The sequence below is a fragment of the Eschscholzia californica genome, unplaced genomic scaffold (genome assembly GCF_041429995.1).
Source record: "Eschscholzia californica isolate CP2 unplaced genomic scaffold, dmEscCali1.0.p SCAF_3, whole genome shotgun sequence".
Classification (NCBI taxonomy): Eukaryota; Viridiplantae; Streptophyta; class Magnoliopsida; order Ranunculales; family Papaveraceae; genus Eschscholzia; species Eschscholzia californica.
The window spans coordinates 2,182,376-2,208,952 of record NW_028238420.1 but is presented as its reverse complement, the minus strand read 5'-3'; the positions used below and the strand labels follow the sequence as shown (position 1 = coordinate 2,208,952).

Sequence of the window (26,577 nt, the reverse complement as noted above, 5' to 3'; positions counted from 1 at the left end):
AGTTTGTATACAAGAGAATTACGGTTTATGAATACTTTGTGTTGGAAATATGAATCTCAAATAATTAAAAATTATGAAGGAGAAATAACTTACGTTGCATGATGGAGTTTGAGTGCTTCCGTGATTGATGAAGGAAGATGATATGTGAAAAAATTTAGGAGAAAAGCTTAGGTGAAGGATGAGTGGAGAAGGAAAAAAGTCACCGCTAAAGTCATAAAAAGAGTTTTTACTTATTAATCGTTTAAGATTTTCTTTTTAGTTATAATTATATTGGTAATATTCTGAGAAGGATAAAAATGTCTTTCTTAGCACTTAGAAAGTAAGTGCAAAAAAATAAGCTACTTTTTTGCACTTACTTTGGCCCCACTTACAAGTGATATTCACTTATTAAGTGGAAAAACAAACGACCTAAAATAGTCGGCCGCACTTATTAAGTGAAAATCACTTAATAAGTGCAAAAATCAAACACCCTCTGAGTGTCACTTGTCATTTTTAGAGTTTTTTCTTAAAAATTTTGTCCAATGCAACACTCTATTTTAATCTCTAAAACGATGTGTTAAGCGTGGAATAGAGATATCTCAAGTGGGCACTCTATTTCTTGTCCAACTCAAAAAGTATTTGATTTTCAACCAATAAAAATCGAGTCTTCTATATTTTCTAAATAATTAATCTTTTATTTACGAAAAAAAACTACGCCACATAAGTAAATAAGATAAGTTTAAAGTTTTTGAAATGGAGACGAAAAAAAAATGAGGATCTCAATTATCGCCAACTGGGAGTGAGAATCTCAATTAGAACTTGACACCTAAGATAAAAGTAGATTTTTTTGAGTTTTGCATTAGAAACGCTCTTAGGTCATGCTCAAAATTTCAATGAAGATACAAAGGGTCGGAATTCCCGGAGGCTCGAACCTGTCAACTATAACTTGAGCACATAAAAGACTGCGGGCAGACCGGTTGTCGGTCGCCCACTATGCCTTGTGGGAAGTACTCGTCACGGATTTAGACTCCTACATGTCCTCTCGTCCATACGGCCAAATCCACTTCGATTTACACTTATGTAAACAATGGTTAGGCAAAAAAAAAAAAAAATCTGCTACCTTGACTACAATACTTAAATTTGGAAGTAGTAACTGTCTTGGTTAACATATCAACTGGATTTTGTTCTTTGATTATGTTTTTCGCTATGATTTTGCTTCTTCCATCATATCTTAATAAAATGAGACTGAACACCAATGTATTTAGTCGCAAATGGATACATGTGAAATAGAGTGAAAAACTTGTTTTTCCTACAAAATTTGATTTTCTACTGTTTGATTAGATAGAAAATGTGAGAAAGTCAATTTCTCATTGGAAAAAAGGTATGAATTGATTTCACACCAAAAAGGTGGTAAAATAATTTTCTTACTCATTCCCAATCTTGCGCTCTCTCTCCTCACCATCACGCTCCATCTCTTCTTCTCGTTCCCCTTCCCTACACGTCTTTCTCTCCCTCTTTACTCTTCTCTTAGTATGCAAAACTCACATTAAATTTTTATGATGATTCGCTCACTATAGATTCTTCATAGTCAGCTCTTATTTCCATACAAATCAACAACAAGAGAAGAAACTTATGATTTTAGAGATAATTAGATTCAAAATCCACAAGTATAGATATCCAAGCAAAATGGTTCATCTTCATCTCTAATTCCTACACAAATGGAAACTAGAACCTACTAGGATTTTAAAGAAAGAAAAACAACAAGAAAGAAAGGAAGATTGTGGAGAAATTAATTGGAATCTTGCGCCTAAACCTAAGGCATGGAGGTTGAGGAATCTTAAGAGAGAGAAGAGAAAGCAGTAAGAGAGGAAAACTATGTTTCCATGAACCGTAATTTATTTTATAGATTTTGATTTGCTTCCCATGAACCCTAATTACAAAAATGAGTGCAAAAACTTGTGATTTGCTTCCCATGGACCGGATTTGCTTTGCTTTCATAAAATCCTAATCGGTTGAATGAAATAGATAGTTGTAAACTTAATTTGAGATATTCTAAAGCGCCCCAATTTTGGTCATCGCCCTGGATTAGTGTAAAAAAGGCTACTAGCTAAAAATTCGTGCGCCTTTAGAATATGCCCCAAGACTTTCTCGCACTTATCAAATAGTAAACAACTAGGGTATATCTCGTGCCTTAGGGCACGGACACTTGTATCAATCAAATGTTACGAAATTTATTGTTGTATTTTATTGAGAGAGAGAGAGAGATTTTTATTAGTAGTTATTATTTTTTGTTTCTTTTCTCTTAAATTAGTTATTATTTTATTGAGAGAGAGATTTTAATTTCTTTTTTTAACCCTTGAAATTTATTTTGTTTCTATTTTTCTTAAATTATATATTTTATTTCTAAGAAGGAAAGGATTATTGTTTTTAAATAGGTAACTTTATTTCTACGAAGGACTATATTTTAAATTTTGAGAAGGGCTTCTAGACAATATCCCTTATTAAAAAAGGATGTTTGTCCCAGTCATCGTTTTCCCTTCTGTTTTATATAATAGATTATTTTCTGATATGAAAAAAAATATGTTTCTTCTCACAGGAATACAATGTTTTCTCATCCCATTGTCTTTTTCTGATATGAAAAAAAAAATATGTTTCTTCTCACAGTAATTTTTTATTTCTAAGCAACCTAAGTGAGAATTGATCAAAAATAAAATGTATATATCACAGGATCGGTTAGATTTCTACCCATATTTAATGAGGGTGCTAAGAACATCTCGCCTAGACATTCAAAAGGTAAAACTAGAGTCTCACTTCAGTTTTCTTGGATTTCCACCCATTTTGTCAAAAAATATTTTCTAATATGACACTTTAGAGAGTCTTCTTGGATTTCTATAATTGCCATCTCAACAATTAAAATTTAAACGAGCAAAAAGCTTTACTACTTTTAACCATTGTTTTCCTATTAAATTTTGAGAGTGATATTTGTAACTATTTAGAAATCTCCATTGCATACACAAAAGTTTAGTGTGTTTCTATTTCGATACTTAAGAAAGAGAATTTTAAAGGAAAATGTTAAGTCTACAAAACATTTTGACTTAAGTTCTGACAAACTGACTCACCTATGTAAAAGAACGGTCCAAATCGTAGTCAAACTATGAATTCTATTGTTTTTTAGTTAAATTGAGTCATTAAATCACGAATTAAGTCAAATTTTTTTGTGCATGTAATACTCCTGAATTTTAATAAACACTTGACAAGTTTGACAACTAAATTTTTTAAAGTTTTTGTGAAGTGATTCAATGGAGATGATCTAACTGGAAGCCTCTGAAACACTACAACTTCACATTTTCTTTTTGAAATACTATAATTCGAAATCTAGTCTCCTTAACACATAAATATCATCGATCCTCATTTTTTAAAAAAAAAACTATACAATATTTTTCTTGTTAATTAGTAGTATTAATGAACAAAGCATGAATTTGGGAGTAGAGGAATTTATTAATCATATTTCCTCATAATGGATCTTAAGTAGCCCATATGATCATCTAAACAACCTCAAATGAAAAAAAAAAATACTCCTCCAGTTATTTTTACATGAAAGAAAAACACAACATTTAAAACCTAGAAATTAAGTTCTCCTTTCTCCATATTTCCTCTCTTCCTTCATTTAGAAAGAAAAAGAAGATGAGTATGATAGTTCATCATATTCATCAATTATATTCACAAATTCCTTTCTTCACCATCTCTACCCCCTCTCAATATTCCATCTGATTCTTCATTGTCAAGCCATGGAAGGGGAAAATCATATGGTAAAGGTGAGAACTCTGCTGAAACCTGAGAGCCAAAAGAACTTTCACCTTGTTGATAATCAAAATCCAATATCATTCTATTCAACTCATCCATAGATGATGATAATGACCTACTCATTATACTTGAAGGCAATAACCCAACCCCATTCTCACTGCAAGTGGAGCAAATAAAATTAGCTTTAGCATAGTCTAGTTCTTCTTGAAGCATATGAACTTGTTTTTGCAAGATCAAAATCGTTCCATAAGATCCGAAGACCGGATCTTTAATACGAGCTTCGGCTTCATAAGCTAGAGATAAAACTGCATCTTCTCTTTGATGAATGGGTATATCGTTGAGAAGTTTTGTCACGTTACTTGCACCGAAGATTCTATGAACGTTTGCGAATTTATGAGGTTCTTCCGGTGGGAAATAGGGTGCAAAAGCACAATTTTGAATGCACTTTCTTCTCAAGAACTTACAAGCAGCACAAGGATAGTTTGAAGAACTTGATGAAGATGCCATTAATTAGAGTTTCCCCACTGCAACAACAAAATATACTAAAAACCATCCTTTTGAAAAAAAAAGTTCATTTCATAATTTATTTGAAGCAGACGAAAGTGATCGATTAGTCTTTTAAACAGAAGGGCAAGAATTAAAATCATTTTTTCACCTTAATTATGGAGTTGTTCTTGAAGATATTAGGGTTGTGTTCTTTTGTGAAGGAAATTAGGGTTAGGGTTAATTAGTTACAAGTAATTAAACACCAACTACAAGTACTAGATCCGTACAACACAACCAAGGTTTTACAAGAATATACTAATTAATTAGGGTAGATAATTACTTACATGCATGTTTCTCTCTAGTTATTAGACTTCCTTTCTCTTGATCTACCATCTTTTTCATCAAGATATGTCTAAAATCCTCTATCTCTCTCTCTACTACTACTACTTATAGAGTTGCTCTTCAGCATGATGAACGTATAATTGGTATGATACTCTCACCTATTATCATGAACATATAATTGGTGAAACCTCACCAATTATACATCATGTTTTCCCATAAAAATCCAGTGAGATTAATTACATAAACACATGATTATTAACTTAATAAACAACTACCCTTACTCTAAATCAGTGAGATTAACTAACACTAGAAATTAGTGAAAAACCAGTAGAATACTAGAATAGTAGTTTATATACCTGTTTATGATCTTGAACTTCTCTGGTCTGACTAGAAAGAACCCTAATTTCTCTGATCTTACAAGAAAGAACCCTAAACACTCTGATCTGAAAAAAGAGAAACCCAACTCTCTGATCTAAACTTACCCACTTGAGCTAATAATCTGTTACAGATGAGTACATATATACACATAATTTTGATAACCTTTTTCTTTTTAAAGAACTAAGATAAGAAAACCCTAATTGGAGATGAGTATGTGAATTAGGTTAGAAAAGAATAAAAAAGAAAACAAATCAAGATCAACTAGCTAGTGATATAATTTAGTTTAATAAACTAGTTAATAAGAAAGAATGACAACAAATGGGCCATTGAAGAAGGGAAAGGACAATTTATAAAATTGAGACATTGAGTATTTGATTTGAATGGTACACTAAAAAGAAAGAAAACACTATTACTCTAGCTGCACCCAAAGAAAAGTAGATATAAATTTCACGCGCATTTACACACTAATACTACACGCTCAAACCCTAGACTTTTCTTTCTGATGCGACTCTTTATATGTATTTCTCAATGAAATAAATTTTTAGATTAAGTTCGATTAACCATGAAGTTTGATAGTACGAGAACAGTCCCACACGGGCAAAAAAAATACTTAGTACGAGAACAGTCCCACACGGGCAAAAAAATACTTACTCTGTGTCCTTAGTACATTGTTTATTATACCCGCTCATCGCTAGTTGGAGTTAAGTTAGATGTCGACAAATTTAACATGGTGCAAGATCTGGTATGTAACATACACCTAGTAACATAAACCTATCAACATGCACTTATATTGTTAGGCCCTCTCTGCCCGGCATGCGCTTCAAGTCACTTTTAGTAAAAGACATACTATAATCTATAAACTCAAATATTATCACACTTGAAAATACATGTAAGAATAGTCCAACATAAACAAACGATACTCTCTTACTATATTATTTCGAGTTGGATATCCAAAATCTTAACAAATTGCCCCCGTTAGCGCAATGCAACTAGCGTGATGAAAAATACGTCTACATTGGTATCTTAATTTGCAACTTTGTAGACTTTTTCTCGTTAAAAAAATCTTGTATTGGCCGAAGGAATCCAAACCCATTTAAGCGGATAGGTAAGATTTAGAAAGAGAAGTGATGAGATCAAAATTTCTTGCTCCGAATTCTGCTAGTCGGCCTGGATTCATCGATCCACTCTAGAGTAAATAGCCAAGATATCACCATTGTTCTTTGCTTGGCCTCCTCTTTTGAAATATAAAAAATGTAATGGTTTCCTTAGCTTAAGAGAAAATAGTTAAGTTGAAGAATGATGTATAAACAAAGTGTTGTTGGAGTGTATTATTAGGTATAATTATCAGCATACTTGAAATTTGGTAGGCCACTCAATGGCATGTCGGCTGCCGGCTGCAGCTGAGTGCAGGTGAGTGAGAGAGTCGGCATTCTATTCTTTTGATGTTTTCATAAAAGAGTACTTTTGTATTTGACTTCTTTTGTCTATGGTTTGAATCTTTTCCGAGCAAGTGAAGCTGTGAAGAGAGAAGGTTGAGTTAATTTTATGTGTTTTTGTAATATCAAGAGTAATGAGATATGAAAATTGTAGCAGGGAGATTATGGGAAGAAATTCTATGTGTATTGATGTGATTCTCTCTTCCGATGATTTTGATTCACTAAAACACGAAACACGGCAAAACACATATAATTTTTACTCAGAGTCACCCGCTTTCTCTTATTTCCTAGCATTACTCATCAGATATTATGATAATGTGACGGATCGATAACCAGAGTCTAAGATATTTGAAATCTAAAATATGTAATATATTTAAGATATCTTTTGCAATTATATAATACATAGATATTATCTGGATTAATTAGAAAACTTAAATAACCTTAATTCTCTTTATAAATATGAATTGGGTCGCGAAGTTGTATTAATTCAATGTAACGGCTTATCTCATAACTCACAATTATAGAGATCCATATAATAAATTTATTATTGGTTTGTCGTACACCCGACTAGACTACATTAAATATTAGATATCACCTAATTGTTTTATGTTCGTCTTTCTGATATTTGCTAATCTAATTGTGAAATTTCACGCATCTCTCGGTGGCAAGACATTAAGTGTGCAGACATGTCTCACACGCGTTAACATCAAAATCTTCATTGTTGATTTCCAATAAAATTCATATTGATATTTATTTTTTGGACGTTCCATTTAAAAAAAGAAAATGAAGAGTGCCAAATGGGACCTAAAATGATGAGCTACTCATCAAATACTGAGTACATGCATTATGTGAAATGATCTTAGATTGTATTTCCATCAATAGTGTATAAAATAATTGATGGGCCTGCCATAATCAATCATTTTGGTTTTGATCATCAAAATTTCTTAGATTGAGATGTGGGGAATGGGGAATATCACTTTAATTTAGGCACAAGCTTGTGACCAACACCTTATCTTCCATTAATTACTTGGTGATAATAAAAAGGAGAATTATATTCTATTTTCCAATTATATAATACCAATTATATGATGACCCAATTACAACATATTAATAATTAGATGATATTATATAACTTCTTCATTCCAATATCTTATTGTCTTATAACATAATAATACGTAAGTATACGATCTTATAATTTTCCATTGTTTCTAATTTTTTTCAATCATTCTAAAATGTGAATACAAAATCAGTCACACATACTGTAAAAGTCATACATTCTTTTTAACTCTAACGATATATTTTAACATACATTAAACTACTATGTATTTCAACCAAAATCCGTAATATATATAAGGAAAATGGTTGTTTGGATTCAAAAAAATATCATAATAACAAAAAAAAATTTGATCTTTTCCTATTAGGTAGAACTTACAAAAATATTATGTATAATAACTTGCAAAGTTTAAAATAATATTAGTAATTACTATTAAGGTCATTTTCTATTTTTTCTATTTCTAAAATACCCTCACCAACTAAAACTTTCTCTCTCTAAATTAAATTCAAATTTTTTTTTGGACTTATTCTCATTCTTCTTCTTCCCGAAACTTCATCTTCTTGATTCTTCTTTGAATCCGATCCTCTTCTGATCCAATCTTCTTCTTACCCCATTCGTCATCTTCACGAGTTCTTCAGCTTCGAGAGATTTTCATATTTATTTAACCCTAAAGTTAAAATACAAAATTTGAAAGAACCCAACAATTTTATCAAAATCATAATCAGATAATACAATCATACCCACCATGAACCTTAAATTTCACTAAATATAACAAAAACCCAATTTGATTCAAACCCCATGACTCAATCCCCAGTTTGATTCAAACTCCAGAACAGATTGTTGCAAACACATTTGCATAACAATTTCTGCAAACACGTTTGCAGAACAGATTGATGCAAACACGTTTGCAGAACAGATTGATGCAAACACGTTTGCAGAACAGATTGATGCAAACACGTTTGCATAACAGATTGTTGCAAACACGTTTGCATAACAGATTGTTGCAAACACGTTTGCATAAAAGATTGTTGCAAACATGTTTGCAGAAAAACGTAAAGAAAAAAAACGTCGTTTTTTCTGGGTTTTTAGAATAGATTGATGCAAACACGTTTGCATAACAGATTGTTGCAAACACGTTTGCAGAAAAACGTAAAGAAAAAAAACGCCCGTTTTTGCTGTGTTTTTTTTTTTAAACAAAAGTATTGAAAGTGGATCTTGTTACGAACCTAATGAAAAATCATTTCTAAATATATAATTTTTTTAGAAATCCGACATCTCAAATAAAAGTTATATCGATTTAAAATTTAAAGAAAAACAAAAGAATTTAGTTACACAAAATGACAAAAAAAGAGTATTTTAGTATTTGCACACTTGTTGACCTGAATAATAATTTTCAAGTGTTTTGTGCTTTTCTACTCATTTTCAATATTATTTTGACCTTTCTAGAAATTATCCCATATATATATATATATTCCTAAATGACTGCTTGACTCGTTGAAATGAAATTTGGGTTTGATTTGGGTTCGTATAATATACCCTAAAAGCATTCTAAGTAACTTTTTCTCATTATTGTACTATTTTTGGAATGATTTGATTGTGAAGCCATAGACTGCCAATGATACATGAATAAAATAAGAACAAAGGATATGGGCATGTGAAGTTTAAGGCACATGTAACAAGAGACATTGATTCGTTTCACATTAGCAACATCATTTCTACTGTATCTGTTTTTTTTTCTTATAATGTACATATGTGATACTGTGATAGTGGTTATCACATTTTCATGTCAAGCCATATAATAAGTTCCACTATAATTGATATAAAGAGGAATTAACAATTTTGATTGCAAGAATAGAGGATCTTTAAGCAAGCAAGTTGTAATACCTAAACCAGACATAAACAAGTAGCAATCTGATTGATTTTTGGAGTATTTTCGAAAGATATATATTATTGTCCGAAGAAAAAGAAAATGAGATTGAGATTTTTTCTTTTGTTGTATTGATGAGCAGGGTTTAAAGGGCCCAGACCCAGAACAAGGGAACAAGCAAAAAAGCAACCAAAAATACAAAAGGGAACACTATACAATCAGTCCCAAAATTTCTTAAGTCTCACTCTGCCTCTACAATCATCTCTCACAATAACAGACAACTCAGGAGACAAGCTTGAAGGATCTAGCTCAACCTCACCATCAGGCTTCATCTTGGCCAAAAAATCAGTTGTTTGATTTACTTCACGACCCACATGCTTCACCTTGCAATGACTGAAGGAATGCCACAACTTTTTGATGCGCAACCATACTAACCAAGCATTCCAAGGAGGAAATTGTTTTAGAGAGGGCATATTGTTGCATAAAGAAAAAGATTAGTCGAGATTCAAAATTCAATAACACAAAGCTCTGGAGAAACATGCATTCACTAAATAGAATTTTTTGTAAGGAAAATGTTAAGTGTACAAAAGATTTTTATCAAAATCCTTGACTCGATGAGTCACACAGATAAAAGAACGGGAAAAAAAACGGTCCGAATCAAACTTTGAAATTTTTTGTCTTTTAGTGAAAATGAGTCATTAAGTTAAGGATTTTGTCAAGATTTTTGTCATTGTAGCACTCCCTAAAAAATAATAAATGTCATCAAGAAACAGGGATTCATAAACTTGATATGCCTAAGCCATTACAACCAAAATAGGCTTTTACATTGTTTAAGAAGCAAGATATTGCAGTGACACGATTCATTATTCAATGACAATAATACTAACAATAATTCAATAACAAGAAACCATGAAACATGTTTGCAAATGGAAAACAAAGAAATAGTTAAGGCAGCTACAGCTCATTTGCCTTAAGTTCTCTTTCAGAATCAAGTTACAACGGTAGAATTGTCTAAAGTTTATTTAGTTTGCAAATTCTAATGTTCCATATAATATGGACTAATGCTAATATCGCCCCCCAATACCAGGGTTATGATGGAGACCATCTTCCTATTGGGCCTCACGGCCATGGTGATAGTGGGCCTCACGGTCAAGAAGCTACATTAGCGTAGTTTCTATAATTAAGTATTTAGGGTTTCCATAATTATGAGTCTTAGCAATCAAGGAAAGTATTATTAGTAGTTATCTTATATTCCTTATTTGAGTCTATCTAGGAAAGTATAATCTCTATATAAGAGAAGTCTAGTCTGTCTTTGTTAACCAGATCAGAGAATATTATCAACCAAGTTTATTATTAATCAAGTTTATTGTTTATCGTTATTTTATCAGTTTTATTTCGTTAGTTTAGTTTATTAACAATGGTGGACTCCATTACTTTTACGCTTCCGCAACAATCTACATCAGCTGGTATTCAGAGCTTTAAGAATCTGGGAACAGATAATTTTTTTTTAAATACTTCTCATCTTGAATGTTGGAATAATCTTCCGCGTTTAGGTTGGGATCCTTTAAGAGATGCACAACAACTCTATGTTGATCGAAAAGATCAAAACAAAATTAATGTCAATTCCAAAATTCCTATGTTTGATTATCAATATCATATAGATTTTTGGATTCAACAGATGGAAGATTTGTTTATAAACCAAGAGGTTCGTGATGAAGATAAGGTTTTTATTCTTGAACAACACTTGTCTACAAGAGTGTATGAAAAATACAACGAGATGCAATGGAGACTCGTTAATGAAGGAAAATCGTTCGTAGATGATTGGAATAAAGTGAAAAGTATTTTTCGATATGCTTTTCTCCCTTTACATGAATACTTATCTTTTATAGAGTCTCAAATCCAATCGAACAAATTATTATCCGAAATTCCTTCGACTACCATGGTCAATATTATTGAAGGAGAGGTTTTTGATAAAAAAATCCTAGTTTTTCAATAATGGAGGAAGAAAATTTCGATGAGACAGATCAAGAAGAAGAAATTCAACTGACTAACACAAGCTCGAATAAGTTGTTTGATCCATATATATATGATTCCGGGAGACGAATTAGTTGTGTCGAATCATAAAATACTTTCTCCTCCATTGATTTCTTCATGGCTTTCAACTTCAAAGAATCATACAAACCAATCTTCATGGCCATCCATTGTTTTTCCAAGAACAAGACAGGTTGTATATGTGATCTCTTCCGTCAAACTAAAAGACGACGGGCGATGTCGCAATTTACTAGACGTATCTACGTTGGTATTGCTTTTGCGAGTATCTTGGCAATATATGTTTCACATTATAATTGGTGATATTGTCAATATTTTTCTTCTTCGGATTTTCGACAATTTTCGTGAAAAGTGGGAACTAAGGATTGCCTTCAAACTCGTCGCCGAAGTTACCTTCAACATCACTGATATATATCCTCATTACTTGGACGTTCCGCTTTATGAAAACACCAACTTGGGGGCAAGTTGTTCCGCAGCGGGGGAGTATGATGGAGACCATCTTCCTATCGGGCCTCACGGCCATGGTGATAGTGGGCCTCACGGTTAAGAAGCTACATTAGCGTAGTTTCTATAATTAAGTATTTAGGGTTTCCATAATTATGAGTCTTAGCAATCAAGGAAAGTATTATTAGTAGTTATCTTATATTCCTTATTTGAGTCTATCTAGGAAAGTACAATCTCTATATAAGAGAAGTCTAGTCTGTCTTTGTTAACCAGATCAGAGAATATTATCAACCAAGTTTATTATTAATCAAGTTTATTGTTTATCGTTATTTTATCAGTTTTATTTCGTTAGTTTAGTTTATTAACAATGGTGGATTCCATTACTTTTACGCTTCCGCAACAATCTACATCAGTTGGAGTTACTTAGGGTTAAGGTTGCTAGATCCTGACCCATCTCTAACACATTAGTTCGGATATCATGTTAGAACTTATTAAGCATACCTTTTATTTGAAAACTGACTTGCAAGAAAAAGATATTGTCCAAAGTTTATATATTTTGCAAATAGAAAATGGTTGTTTAAGTAAGGGTTATTTCCCAAATAGCCCCCAACTTCGTGATCAACTTCCTGCCTAGCCCCAAGCTTTATAAAAAATACCCAGGTGGCTTATTTTTTCAATTACCGTTATAACTCCGTTAACTAGTCATCACCTCTCTCTCCTCCATCTCATCACCTCTCTGCCACCTCATCGTCTTCACCGGTGAAAGTCGTCGACCGACCAATTTTCCGACCGGCGACTTTCAAATATTTTAAAAAATAAAAATTTCTTTTCTTTCTCCTCTCTCTCTCTCTCTAAAAAAGATTTTTTTTTCCTCTCTCTTTCTTTCTCTAAATACTCTGGCGAAGGGGTATCCCTTCGCCGGAGATCTGCTCGGATAGACCTTGAAGGTCTGCTTCGACAGAGGTTGAAGACGATGAGGTGGAACTTTGATGGATTCCGGTACTGAATGCGGTCCATCTCAACCCTTCAAATGTGCTCGAATCACTAGATCTCTTCACGTGACGATCCAAACCGCTTTTCTCATTGAAACCCTAACATCGACTCAAGATCACGCCGCTACTGCCATTGCTCGTGACATTCAACTAAAAGCTAACGTTTTCCTTCCATGTGAGGATGTAAATCTAAAGTTAAAAAAAAAACGGGGTTGTAGTCCTAATATCGATATAAAAGTGGGGGTCAATGTCAAAATTTCCCTTAACTATACTGTAATTTATTTCTTGAATCATTATATGGTATAGTGGATAATACATATACTCATTTCGAGTTTTTCCACTTTTGTATCTTTATTTTGAAATGCATTCAAATTCTGATCATACCCCTTCATTTATCTCAAAGAAATTATTTCTCTCTCCCTTTCCTCATCTCCGCTTCTCCCATTAATTCATCTTTAGAAATCAATGAAAAATGAAGATGATGCAAATTTCAAAAATGAAACTACATGTCTTCCTCCCCCCCCCCCCCTATTGAAATACATTTGGATTTTAATCCTACCTGTTCATTCATCTCAATGAAACTACTTTTCTCTCCCTCTCCTCATGTCCTCTTCTCCCATTAATTCATCTTTGGAAATGAATGAAAAATAAAGAGGATGCAAATTTTAAAAATGAAATTGCATGTCTTCCTTTCCCCCCCATTAATTGAATGTTCTTGATCTCTACATTTTTACAATGCACTCTCATGAAATTGTAGGTATTTTTCTCTTTAAACTTTTTTCCGATCTCTCTTTCGTTCTCTATTTGGAAGATGGTTACATTGATGGGAAGTGTAATTTTATTCACTATCTATTTATAAGTTTCACGTATCATATATTGCTAAATTTATTTTGTAACTTGTGATGAATTAAGGAAAATTTAGTACCGATATGACTTTTTATTAACTATTATCAGTTTCGAATTTGTTTTCTTATGGGTATTGAAGATTGAGTTCTTAGTTTATTTTGTTTTTCCTAATTGGATTTATCATTTCATGAACAAAATATAAAATTTACAGATTGGTGATGAACTAGAAAAAATGCTCACCTTAGATAAAAAATCTGGAAAAATTGTAAAAATTTGGTTAGATACTTGTTGAGATATATATATTACTATTAAAAAAATGATTGACAATATTTTGAGCTAATAGACGTAATTTAGAAAGGATCCAAAATTTTCATTCAAAAGGAAGAAGAAGAAAGGATTCAAATTCCTTTGTAGGAAAATATGGTCGGATGCATTTCTTGATTTTTGTGTAGTTCTTTCTACTTGCTAAAATATAAAAATATGGTATGTTTGGACCAACTAAGGTTGTTCAATATTCAATATGTAAATAGGGAATTACAATGGTTTGGAAACTCCTTGGAGTGAAAAATACCTAACATGGACCAAATGACTTTAAAAAAAAGTAAGTTATTTTCGCCTTTCACGATATTGTGATGCACAATGCACTTTACAAAATTGTTAGTTGGCACGGATCATGCCTAGTGTGTTACATATGAAATAAAAGGATGTGAAAAACTTAAAGTAAATAAAAATATAGTTCTTATAGGTGGTGGTTGTTTCGTAGAATAGGTTAAAAATAGGATTTTGTGCTAAGTTTTGTGGATCTAAGGAAGAACAACATGAAAATAAAAGAAAACGATGATACTTGTATTATTTTAATCTTAGTTTTTATCCCAATAAAAACTAATTTATTCGATTTAAATCCCTAAAAACAAAGTCTCTTTTCTAATTGGTAAATGGCCTTAAAATCTAAAAATATGAAAATTTGACCATGTCCCAATACCATTTAACCGGATCCCTATACTAAACACCTTTTCTATTTACCAAATATTATGTTAATGATACATTAAATTTAAAATAAGGGAAGTTTTATAGGGGCCTCCCACAAGTATTATAGGTGCCTCCTTCCTTCACAAACTTCTTCTCAAATTTGCCTCGAGGGAGGCATCTATAACACTTACATGGGGCGTCTGTAAACCACTCTTAAAAGAATATGGGTAATTACTAACCGGGTCGTTCTTTTTTTCCAAATATATTCTCATTAAAACTCACTTTTTCTCTTATCTCCTTGTTTTTCTTCTTCATTGTTGAATCATAGTAAACCTATAGCAAATTATCCTTTAAATTTTTCATGTGTTCGCAATTTTTTTTCTCTCTCTAACTAACCGATCAAATCTGTAGAATTGTAAAATGAATCGATTTTCAGAAACCCACTTCGTTTGAGATTAATATGATTGATAATCACTTTCAGATGTATTCAATGATTTCTTCTCATGTCGTTTTGATTTTTCAATGATTTGATTCGAAAAAGATCAATCTATATCTATTTCTACAGATTTTTGTCAAGATCATAGAGATAGAGAGTGTGTAAAATAAATAAAAAAAGAAGAAGAAAATAAAGCTTTGAAACTTTGCCCGGTTGGGGTTGAGTTATGTTTTCTATAGAATGTTGAAGAGTAATTGGTAGAATCCAGGTAAAAAAGAGGAACGAAAGGAAAGGAAAAAAATTTGGAATTTTGATTACGGGTTATGGTTCAGTTATTGAATTCAATGAAGTGAGATGTTTAATAAAATTATAAAACATGGGCATCGTAATAACGATCCTAAATCACGCTTATGTTTTAGGGTTCATTAGCAATTGATGATGAATATCTGAAACATCTTTTGTTTCGGACTCCCAATAATGAATGAATCTGATGTTGATGATGATTAATCTAATGTTCGTGTTCTCTGTCTTCTTCTTATGATTCCTGCTCATTAAGAGATTCTGGGGATTAGAAGTCCGTGTTATTTATTAGATGATAATGAATCTGATGTTTGTGCTCTTCATTTGATGATGTTGAATCTGTTCGTGTTCTTCGAATCTTGTTTCTGACTCCCGCTGATTAATCGAGGTTCATGTGTTTTTATCTGATGATGACGATGATAAATCCTAAAAAACCGAAATCCTAATTTTGATGTTGATGATGAATCTAATGTTGACGATGAAGAACTTTTCTTTGTTCTCGATTTGCAAATCGAGTTTGCAAAATCTCGAACTCGAGATTACATTCTGCAAAGCTTGCAAATCAAGATTACAATTTACATTTTTCAAATCTTGTTTGTAATTTACATTTTGCAAACTCAGTTTTCAGAAAAACAGAAAGAAAATACGTAGGTTTTCTTTTTAAAACAAAAGTAATAAAATTGCATCTTGTTAGAAAACTAATGAAATTTTCTTTCTAAATATAGAAGTTTATCGAAATCCAACATTTAACGAAAAAGTTATACTCCCTCCGTCTCATATTCATAGTCCATTATCAAAAATCACCCGATATATTTTCGTTATGTATGTTCCAGTATAACCCTTATTAAATAAGAATGTTAACATTTATTGTCATTCACTCCACTAAAAAATATTAGCATCAATCTTCCTACATTGTATTTTTAGTTCCAAATTTGATAGACTAATTTTTAGTAAAAGTCAAATCGTTCTAATTGTGTTGCTTTTTTTTTCACACGTAATTAGTGATTACCACTAACAAAATCTGGTTTACCTAATCTAGCTCCATAAAATTTGCCAAATTTTCAAATTTATTTGAATTCTAATTGGCTCCAAAAATTTCCAATTTTAACAAAATCTCGTTTAGCTAATTCGCCTCTATAAAATTTGGCAAACATTCAAATTTAACTCAAATCTAATTGGCTCCAAAGATTTTCAGTTTTAACAAAATTAATTTTCAGTGATAGTGGAAAACGGAGGAAAGATACCATTAATGAAGTTGCCGAGGTAAGATCTCTCAATAGAAAAATAGTTCAAAGGATTTGGAAACTGTATCGGGAATGCATCGCTAATGGAAAAATTCTTAATGTATTGAACAAACTCGTTGGTAATGTTGGTCATAAAAGAATTCAGATTGATCGTTGCAGAATTTTAGCATTTATTAAACAAAATCGAACGAATCTTCGAACAATGGGTAGCGGTTTATTTGTTCAAAAGATACTCTTCAGAGATGTGTTAAAGAAGGTATGATAAGATCACATTCAAATGCTTTGAAACAATTTTTAACTAACGAAAATAAAAAGGGAAAACTTCGATTTTGTTTATCGATGCTTAATCATAATAGTCCTAATAATAATCCACGTTTTCAGAATATGTACAACTATATACACATCGATGAAAAATGATTTTATATGACCAATAAAACACAAAAGTAATATCGTCTCCTTGGAGAAGAAGATCTGTATCGTACTTGTACAAGCAAGAGATTTATCACGAAAGTTATGTTCATAATGGTTGTTGGAAAACCAAGAATTGATGATGAAGGTAATGAAGAATTTAATAGGAAAATTGGAGTTTTTCCTTTTGTAACTAAAGAAGCAGCAAAGAGAAACAGTAAAAATCGAGAAGAACGCTACCTGATCCGTTCGACCGAGACAAAAGTGTCCATGGGCACCCAATGGTCATAAGGGTCAGAGTTCACCGACCCGAAAGAATTGATGGACGGTCACGATTAAAATTCTGTGTCGAAGGACCGCCCGCTAACTGACCGGTACGAGTGACCGAATAACCTATCCTCGTTTTTAGAGGTAATAGACGTCGGATTTTGTAGACATATGATGGTCGTGGGGCTAACTTTGAATCAGAAACATATTGTTCAAGGAGGTACTTTGTTTTTGCCCTTGTAGTGTCAGACAATGATTGTTATCAGAAATATGAGGGTAGATTCAAGGATTAGCGCATGTCTTAATTATATCTTGCTAAATGATGATCAACTTTTTTTATGGAGTAATTACTTGTGTTTTCCTGGTCAAACACTTTCATTTGTAATTTGTAAATTGTAATTTTATTTCCGATAATGAAAAAAAGGTATAAGTTTATGTAAATTTTATTTGAAACTCTGGACCGAGATCGTCCAGTGTCCCACTGGACCGATAAAATAAACGGTCACAAACAAATCTTGAAAGTGACCGTCCGAGACTTTCCGATTAAATAGGTGGTCACCAACATTTTATGTCTGAGTCGACCAATACGATGAAGTTAGAGACCGGTATCGACCGGCCCGGACAGATTCCCATCCCTGGCCATGCTATCCGTTACTAAAGAGACTATTCGACAATTTCTTATCGAAAAAGTGTTACCGACAATTAAAGAAAAATGGTCGTTTGATGGTATCACACACAATTTTTGTCCGACAAGATAACGCTAAACCTCACATAAAATCAAATAATGATGAATTTCTTCAAGATGTATCAAGTACCGGACTCGATATTCGGTTGTGTTGCCAACCACCAAATAGTCCAGAATCAAATGTGTTGGACCTTGGATTTTTTCGAACATTCCAGTCCTTGCAACATCGAGAAGCGCCTGAAACTATTGATCAATTAATTCAAGCAGTTGAAAAAGCATTTTATGAGTTGTCGACAAATTCTCTTAATCGCAATTTTCTAATGATGCAACAGTGTATGATTGAAATATTTCAAAGTAATTGAGGAAATAATTAGTACATAATCTCTAACATGAATAAGGATCGTTTGGAAAGAGAAGGTAATCTTCCTTCTCAATTAGAATGCGATCATGTTTTGATAGATAACGTATTACGACTTTCGCAAGAGTAGTAACTTTCACAATGGTAGGTTGTTTTTATTGTGTTTGGTTTAGTAGATTTTGTACAACTTATCTATGGAGGGTTATTCGTGTGTTCGTTGTCTATGATATGGTAAGGTAAAAATATTGTTTTGGGTACCTAGCTCTTCTGATTATACAAAAACAAGGATGCTACTTTTATCTTCTTTACTTAAAAGATAATGTCACTTCAATATGTCCAAATGACAAATACAAAAACTGTATTAGCAAGAGAACCATTTGTTGAATTAAAATAAGTGAATTTTATTGGAAGATGTAGTACATGCATCATCTTTCCAAAAATTGCACTTTATATTGATAGAATTAAGGAATGGTATATTTGACAAAGTATTAGATGTTATAGTCTATGTATAGTATAGGACTTTCATTTTGAGACAACCCAAAAAGGAATAATGGACGTTCATTTTGAAACGGAGGGAGCATGTATTTAAAGTTTTTGAAAAAAAATAAAAGAATTCGTTACATAAAAGGGTAATTTAGTCTTTATAAATTTTTAGACTTAGATTATAATTATGAAATGTTATGTGTTTTTTTCCACTTATTTTCAAATTTATTTTGATCTATTTGATTAAAACGTGCTTTGCAAATTCTAATGCCCGGAAGATAATGTTGATAAAGGCAACTCTAAGTTGTCGCTTAAAAATGACACTAAAAAGAAAGAGAGACATTCAAGAAAATATATATCTTTGTTCGAAAATGAATATTCCTTATTTAGAGTGTGAATGTAGTTTGATATTCAGAAAGTGCCTATAAAACTTTCGCGATAAAAATGAAGCCCAAAATGAGATCATAACTGTTGGGATTTCCAACGGCACCGCTGGAAACCCAATTCCTCTAGGGCTAATGAAATTTTATAAAGGCGTCCCTTATAAGTTTGAGTGGAGGCACCTTCAAATTTGTATTTATTTATTTTTGTTTTCACATTCTTTTCAAGTCCATCTTTTAAGAAGAAGAGAAGTAGAAGAAGAAAATAGATCGTGAAATTTGTAGAGAAAATAAGTTAGGTTTGTCAAGTAAGAAACTTGACCATACTAAATTATTCTTGAACAAATGTATAAACTTTGGTTTGGTACACTGTATTATCCACCTATCAACAACACAAGAAATACTCACACCATGGATGGTTAAGAGGGATCATTTTTTTTTTTGTTGAAAGAGGTTAAGAGGGAGTTGATCTTGTGTGGCATGTACTTTACAAACCGATTTCTTACCATTATGAATCTCACAAAATAAGTCCGTAAAAATATGTATATGCAAATACAAAATCGCTCTAAAAAACAAAAGAACGCTGAGTATCGGGTTATTCGTCATTCACAAGACCCCTATAGCTTTGTCAATTGGGGAAAACTTTATTTTGGGTAAGCAAATTAAATTTAATATGTGAACCAGTTTAGGGTTTGCCTCACCAACTGGGGCTACTCATTTTAACCATTGAGATCCGACTCTTGCCCGTGCTGTGCTAGTGCTAGTGCTCCGCCAATATAAGGGTCAATTCTATCGTGGTAATCTTTAATAGCCCTCTAAAGATGACCAACTTCGAAAATAGACCCCTAAATATCACTTTAGGACCTATATTTTTTGTTCCCATTTTGTCCTTTTTTTGTCAAATTTTATTTTTGTTAAGACAAAAATATTATAGAGAGAAAATTTTATCATCATCTTTTCATTCAACTGGTCTTTTTATTTTCATCTTTCTTTCACTACCGTCTCTTTTTCTTCATATTTCTTCATCCACTGTCTCTTCTTCTACTACTTCTTCTTCTTCATTTCATCTTCATATCCACTACATTCCTTTTTTTTCCAGCTTGAAATAGTGGTTCCGACCCGATATGCCCGTCCGTAATGTTCGCCCGATCATCCGCTCGTTACCCGAACCAATATACCCGCCCGATCATTAACCCTACACTAATTTTAAGATTCAACAGCTGAGGAATCGAGAGAGACCTCAACCGTTGGATCAGAAGGGTGTCAGTTTAAATACCCAGAAACCCTAATTCCTCTCATTCTCTAACAGACTCTCCTTTCTCCTCTCTAAACATCCAACCGAACCCTCATTTCTTTCATTCTATCTCGGTCCCTCCCTTCTCCTTTCTAAACAATCCAATCGAAATCCTATTTTTTCTCATTCTCTCTAAGTCTCTCGGTCTCCCCCTTCTCAAATTTAAATAAACCAACCGAAACCCTAAAATTTTAAACTCTTAAACCCTCAGCTTTGGTAACTGAATACTTACCTTTCTCTTCATCTCTCTTCATGTCTTTTCTACATAACGATATTTCGAGCTTGCTGTTCTGTAATGGTTGGTGACGAAACCTTCTGAAGCCCTAAAGTTCTTTGATGGTTGGTAACGAAGTAGTTGATCAATGTTCGGTTGACTGTATGATCTACTGGTTTTCTGTTTTTTTATTTTTTGACGATTTGAAGTTATAAACCTTCTCCAGATCTAATGTTTGGAATTGGGAATTCACTGATCACGAGTAAAGCTCAGAAACAGATCCATGTACTCTATAAAATGTATGTTTCAGAGATGAATCCTATTGATGTAATTTTTGTTTTCTTTTTTATGTTGATATTGTTATATTTGATGTAAGTTGTAGTTAATGATGTTGATAATGTCATAGTTGATGATGATGAAGGTTGTAGTTGAAATGTGTTAGAAATCAGTTTGACCTTCACTGTAAACTTCAAAAACTAGGTTTTTATTTATTTATTTTTTGTTGAAAGGAGGTTTTTTTACTTATAAATGAACTTTGAATATAGGGTTGTTTAAAAATACTTTTTTTAATAAAATTATCCGAGCCCGTCCGTCCCGAGTCCGATGGAGCCCGCTCGGGCAGGCGGGCTCAGACGGGCTACGAGTCCTGAATTGGTTACTTCTGTCCGACTCGATCTGCCCGGCAACTAGTCGCGGACTAGGTAATGTAGTGTCTGAATCCGGCTATATTGTGCCCGAACCCGTCTGAACCCTCCCGATTCCCACCCCTAGTTAGGGTATATTGTTCGACCTTTCAAAAAGTGAGTTGAGGGTGATGACATGAAATGTCCCAATATTTCTGCAAGATGAACCCGATGTTCTACCACATGTAAGCCAGAATCACTAACGAATGTAAGCCTTCCCAAACTTGATTAGACGGTTTTTGCTTCCTCAAATTCCATTTTAAATATTAACTTTTGTTTTTAAAAAAAGTAAAAGAGGTAAAGCAATGAAGAGATGGTAGTGATGATGATAAAATGGTGGTGAAAAGAGAGAGGGAGATGAATATATAGGGTTGGAAAAGAGATGAAGATAACAGTTTTCTCTCTAATATTTTTCTAGACATAATTCAAAATTTGGGAAAAAAATATATATAATAATAATAATAAAAATTACACCTCATCAAAAATATAAGACAAAATAGGGTTTAGAGGGCTGGACGGGAAGCTGGTTATCTTTAGGGAGTTGTACTGGTGAGTTGGATCTTTGGAGGACCAAAATAGAATTAACCTCTGTATAAATACACTAGCCTGATAACTGAAATTAGGTTTTCTTCTTCCGCTTTCAACACAGACGCCATGCCGAAGCATTATAGACCTCCGGTAATCCCTCTTTCTTCTCTATCATGATCTCTGACTATCGAATCTGATCTGAAAACTATAGAATCAAACTCTATACGAAATCATAAATTTCTTGTTTTCACTCTTTCAGGGGAAGAAGAAGGAAGGTAATGCCGCCAAATACCTCCCTAGGTCAAAAGCGACTAAGCAGTTACAAGTCGGCTTACCACTCTTCAGGTAAAAAAAAAACCCTTTTCACATGTCTACTTGGGGTTTATATGATTTGGGTTTTATTTGGTTTAGCTCTGGAATTCAAATTATTTTTGTACCTATTGTTAGGGTTTAGGGTTGAGGGTTTAAGCTTTCATTTCCATTGATAAGTTAACAAGTTGGGAAATTTAATCTTTGTTATGAAATTTAAAACCTCGGTAGAAAATCATATTTTCTCTAGGGTTTAGGGTTTAACAAGTAGGTGAAAGTGTTAGTTTTTAGGGTTTAACAAGTAGGCTAAAGTGTTATCTGCTCGTCATGGTTTAGTGTTTTGAAATGGATATTCATTTTTAACGGAATGGACAAATTTCTGTTTGTCAAGTTAATTGCTGTATTCAAATTTTGTAGGAAATTATGTATTTTAAAGGGAATATTTCCAAGAGAGCCAAAGAAGAAGTTTGAAGGAAACCATAAGTCGTATTATCATGTAAAAGACATTGCTTTCCTCGCTCATGAACCCTTATTGAAGAAGTTCAGAGAAATTAAGGCTTATGATAAAAAGGTTAATAAAGCAGTGGCTAAGAAGAACAATCCTCTTGCTGATCGTTTACTGTCTCGAAAGCCAGATTATACTCTCGACAGACTTATTCTTGAAAGGTAGATTGATATTTGCAATTGGTGCTAAACAATCCAACCTTATTGGCTTTCATTTTGTTGACATTTCATGTGGTTATGTGTTTAGGTATCCAAGTGCCATTGATGCGCTCAGGGATTTAGATGATTGTCTTACGATGGTGCACCTATTCGCAGCATTACCTGCTGTCGAAAGTGAGCATATCGAAGTGAAACGTATTCACAACTGTCGAAGGTTGGTTGAGTTCTTACTAACTGCAAAAGTAAACTACTTTTTCCATGTTGTGGTCAGAGTTACGTTTGGTTTATGTAATATATGATCTTAGTTTCTCATACTTGTAAACTTATTTGATTTTCAGTGTTACTATTGTCCTATACTTCTAGGATTACCATGTGTAGTTTCTTCTCATTAGTTGCTTCTGGTTACTTATCTAGGTTGAGCCATGAATGGCAGGCGTATATCTCTCGAACTCATAGGTTACGAAAAACATTTATTTCTGTGAAAGGAATCTACTATCAGGTACCTTGCCACATTTTCTTTGAACTATTCTTGTACACTGAAATAAAATTCATTTCGCGAGTAATTAATTTGTGTTTCTTTCACAGGTTGAAGTTCAGGGACAAAAGATCACCTGGTTGACACCCCATGCCTTGCAACAAGTTTTGACCGACGATGTTGATTTTAGGGTTATGTTAACCTTTTTAGAATTTTACGAGGTCACATTTCTACTGTCGCTTTTTTCCTCTTTCTTTGCAGTTTCGGGTTGATTCATGTGGAAATTGTGATGTACATTAGTTTTTGGTGGTCAGTTAGAGTTGGTTGTTTTTGTCCCAAATTTGTTTAAATGTGGAAAGGCAGATATAAGCATGTTACAGTGAAGTTTCATCTGCGTAGTTACACGCAAAAAGACAACGATTTTTTTCGACCACTGCTTCACTTTTATAGCAAACTTTCCAACTTGAGTCGTGTACTTTATTCATTCCTTCAAGTTATTGCATTCGTTTAATTTTGCTCAAATTTCTGTGTGCAGACTCTTCTTAAATTTGTCAATGGAAGACTGTATCACATGATGAATGTGAAGTATCCACCCATTCTCGATCCTCGCCTGGAAAGTTTAGCTGCAGGTAAGATTTTTTTTGTAGCCTCATCTACTTTTGATCACGAATTCACCATCTCTGATTGATTTAATAAATTTAATCCAAGCAATGCAACCGAGACATCTTGTGTTATGGTTTATATATTCCCTGTAACTTAATTCAAGGTTAACTTTATGCAGATCAGTATGCATTACTGAGGTACCTTGAGTCAAGGGCTTCCCAAGCTGCCAGTTCATCAGAGACGGAAAATTCTGATGTTGGGAAAAAAGGACTGCAAACTGAGGAGTCTGAACTTAGATTGGCTCAGCTTCAACATCAACTTCCCGCAAATGAACCTGGTGCATTGATGCAACTTGTCGATGATGCGACTGGAGAGGATAATGACGACGAAGACACAAAAGAGTGTAAAACTCTCTTTAAAGATTTGAAGTTCTTCTTAAGCCGTGAGGTTAGTATTACTTTGTTCAGAGCAATATTGTCCGATAACTAATTTTAATCACTCTGTTTGTCTCCCTCTGCCATTTACTTCTTTAAGTAAATTCTTTGTTTAACTTCTTTGAAATCTTGATCAATCAAAGGAAAAGCAATTACCAGGTTAATTGTTGACCCGTGACAGTAAATGAACAGCTTAGAGCCTTTCGGTTCACAATAATTTAGTTTGAAATGTAACGTGTAATTTTAGGTGCTCCTTGGATATTAAATTTTATAGAGAAAAAGAAGCCAGGCAGTCCAGTGCAAAATAATTGATTATGAGAACATGTAAGGACCGATCATTAAACAACTAAGCACACATAATATATATATATATATATATATATATATATATATATATATCTTAACAATGAATATTCTATTATTCTAGTATTGTATGCATTTTGTTTTGTAATTCTGTACTGATGAACTTTCTTGCTTGGTTTAAGGTTCCAAGAGAGTCTTTGCTTTTCGTTATTCCTGCCTTTGGAGGACAAGTTTCTTGGGAAGGAGAAGGTGCTCCGTTTAAGGAAACTGATGAGGGTATCACTCACCAGGTCTGTGTCGAATACAATTATTCTGGCTTATCTGTCAATGCTCAATACGCTGGTTATTCTGTTTCATTACTGATAGATTGATCATTTATAATTTGTACAGATTGTTGATAGACCAACACAAGGTCACATGTTTCTTTCTCGAGAATATGTTCAACCTCAGTGGGTTTATGACTCTGTAAATGCACGAATCATCTTGCCAACAGATGCCTACACAGTTGGAAGGTATCAATGCAGCTTATTTTGTTTTGATCTCCCTTTCCTCTCTCATTTTGTGCCAATTCTCTGATCTTGGTTTCATGATATAATAGGGTACCTCCCCCACATTTGTCACCTTTTGTCGATAATGAGTCAGAAGGGTATGTTCCCGAGTACGCAGAGACCATTAAGCGCCTGAAAGCTGCAAAAAGAAAAGAGTTCTTACCAATGCCAGGTACTGATACTCAAGATCTGGATGATCCCCAAAGTCTACTGGCTGAAGGAATTATCAATCGAACAGAAGCTAACGAAGTTGCCGAGAAGAAGCGAAAAGTAATTCATGAACTCAGCCTCATTAACTTTCTAATAATCTTTCCTGCAAGGACTATAGTCATTGATCTATCTAAGTTGAGGTTCTTTAATATGTACTATTGATGTTTGCAGATTAAAGTCCTTCAGAAGCAGTATCATGATGAATTGGAAAAGGAGCTTCGTGGGGTTTCTTATTCTTCTAAGGAAAGTGCCACTCCAGTGGATAAAGAAGAGTCTCAACCAGAGGCAGATCCAATTCAAGATGACTTGTCTATCCCGTTTATGTCGCGCAAAAATAAGGGACTTTACAAAGCAATGCAGGTAAGCACTATCTTCCTTCACAATATCGTCCACTGAAACCTGAATCCGTGAACTCTGATATTCGTTGTAGTACAGTCTAGTACACCGATATCGACATTTTGGGATGAGCATATTCGTTTCTCGATATAAAAACAAGTTGACAAGTAAATGTAGACTTCCAAGTTGAGTATGCATCATGTGATCTGATCGTCGTTATTTTTTTATTTTCAGATGGGCAATCAGAAGAAGAAAGATGGTGTTGAGCTTCTCAGGAGAAGGAAAAAGAATGCTGCATCCGCTAGCAAATCTGAATGATCAGATGTGTTTTTCTACTCTATGCCCTTACTTTAGTTGTAGTTTTCTTATCCAGTTCAGTATTCGACAAATATTAATTGTAGTTCAAGTTTTGTTTGAAATTTTGCTTAGTAAACAAATATATATTGTGAAACTTTTAAGTTATCTTCACCTCAAAGTGAGCTTTAAACATGAACGCGGTTTTGACTGGTTAAACATTTCTTTATTATGCCTTTTAGATTCATTAATATTAAATGTTTATTCTATAAAGTTGTTGCTTTATGTTCGTCCTTTGACCTAAAACCCTTATTTAACACCAATAATTGTGACTTTGTATTCCTATCCTCTCTCTCTTTCTCTCTCTCTCTCTCTCTCTCTCTCTCTCCCTCTCGCTCCCTCGATGAAGTTTGTTTTAGGTTTCCTTGTTCTTTTCTTTGTCTCTATTGTTCTTGCAAGACCGGCGGACATAACCA

The 26,577-nt window shown here is 33.3% G+C and overlaps 1 protein-coding gene and 1 long non-coding RNA gene across 2 annotated transcripts; one reads left to right on the top strand and one right to left on the bottom strand.

Annotated features, from left to right (window-relative positions):
* Positions 1-3,460: 3,460 nt before the first annotated feature.
* On the bottom strand, positions 3,461-4,693 carry LOC147547619 (uncharacterized). Its single transcript, XR_015237692.1, has 2 exons — positions 4,614-4,693; positions 3,461-4,307 (listed from the first exon to the last, which is right to left on the bottom strand). It is a non-coding gene; the product is annotated as an uncharacterized LOC147547619 (long non-coding RNA).
* Positions 4,694-21,915: 17,222 nt separating this feature from the next.
* LOC147547618 (pescadillo-like protein) lies at positions 21,916-26,374 on the top strand. Its single transcript, XM_086667498.1, has 13 exons — positions 21,916-22,076; positions 22,186-22,271; positions 22,653-22,901; positions 22,987-23,112; positions 23,313-23,397; positions 23,484-23,594; positions 23,909-24,002; positions 24,155-24,423; positions 24,896-25,003; positions 25,104-25,225; positions 25,312-25,531; positions 25,643-25,831; positions 26,042-26,374. Exons 1-13 carry the CDS (start codon positions 22,053-22,055, stop codon positions 26,123-26,125), a joined length of 1,767 nt encoding a protein of 588 aa, XP_086523624.1. The 5' UTR covers positions 21,916-22,052; the 3' UTR covers positions 26,126-26,374.
* Positions 26,375-26,577: the final 203 nt, after the last annotated feature.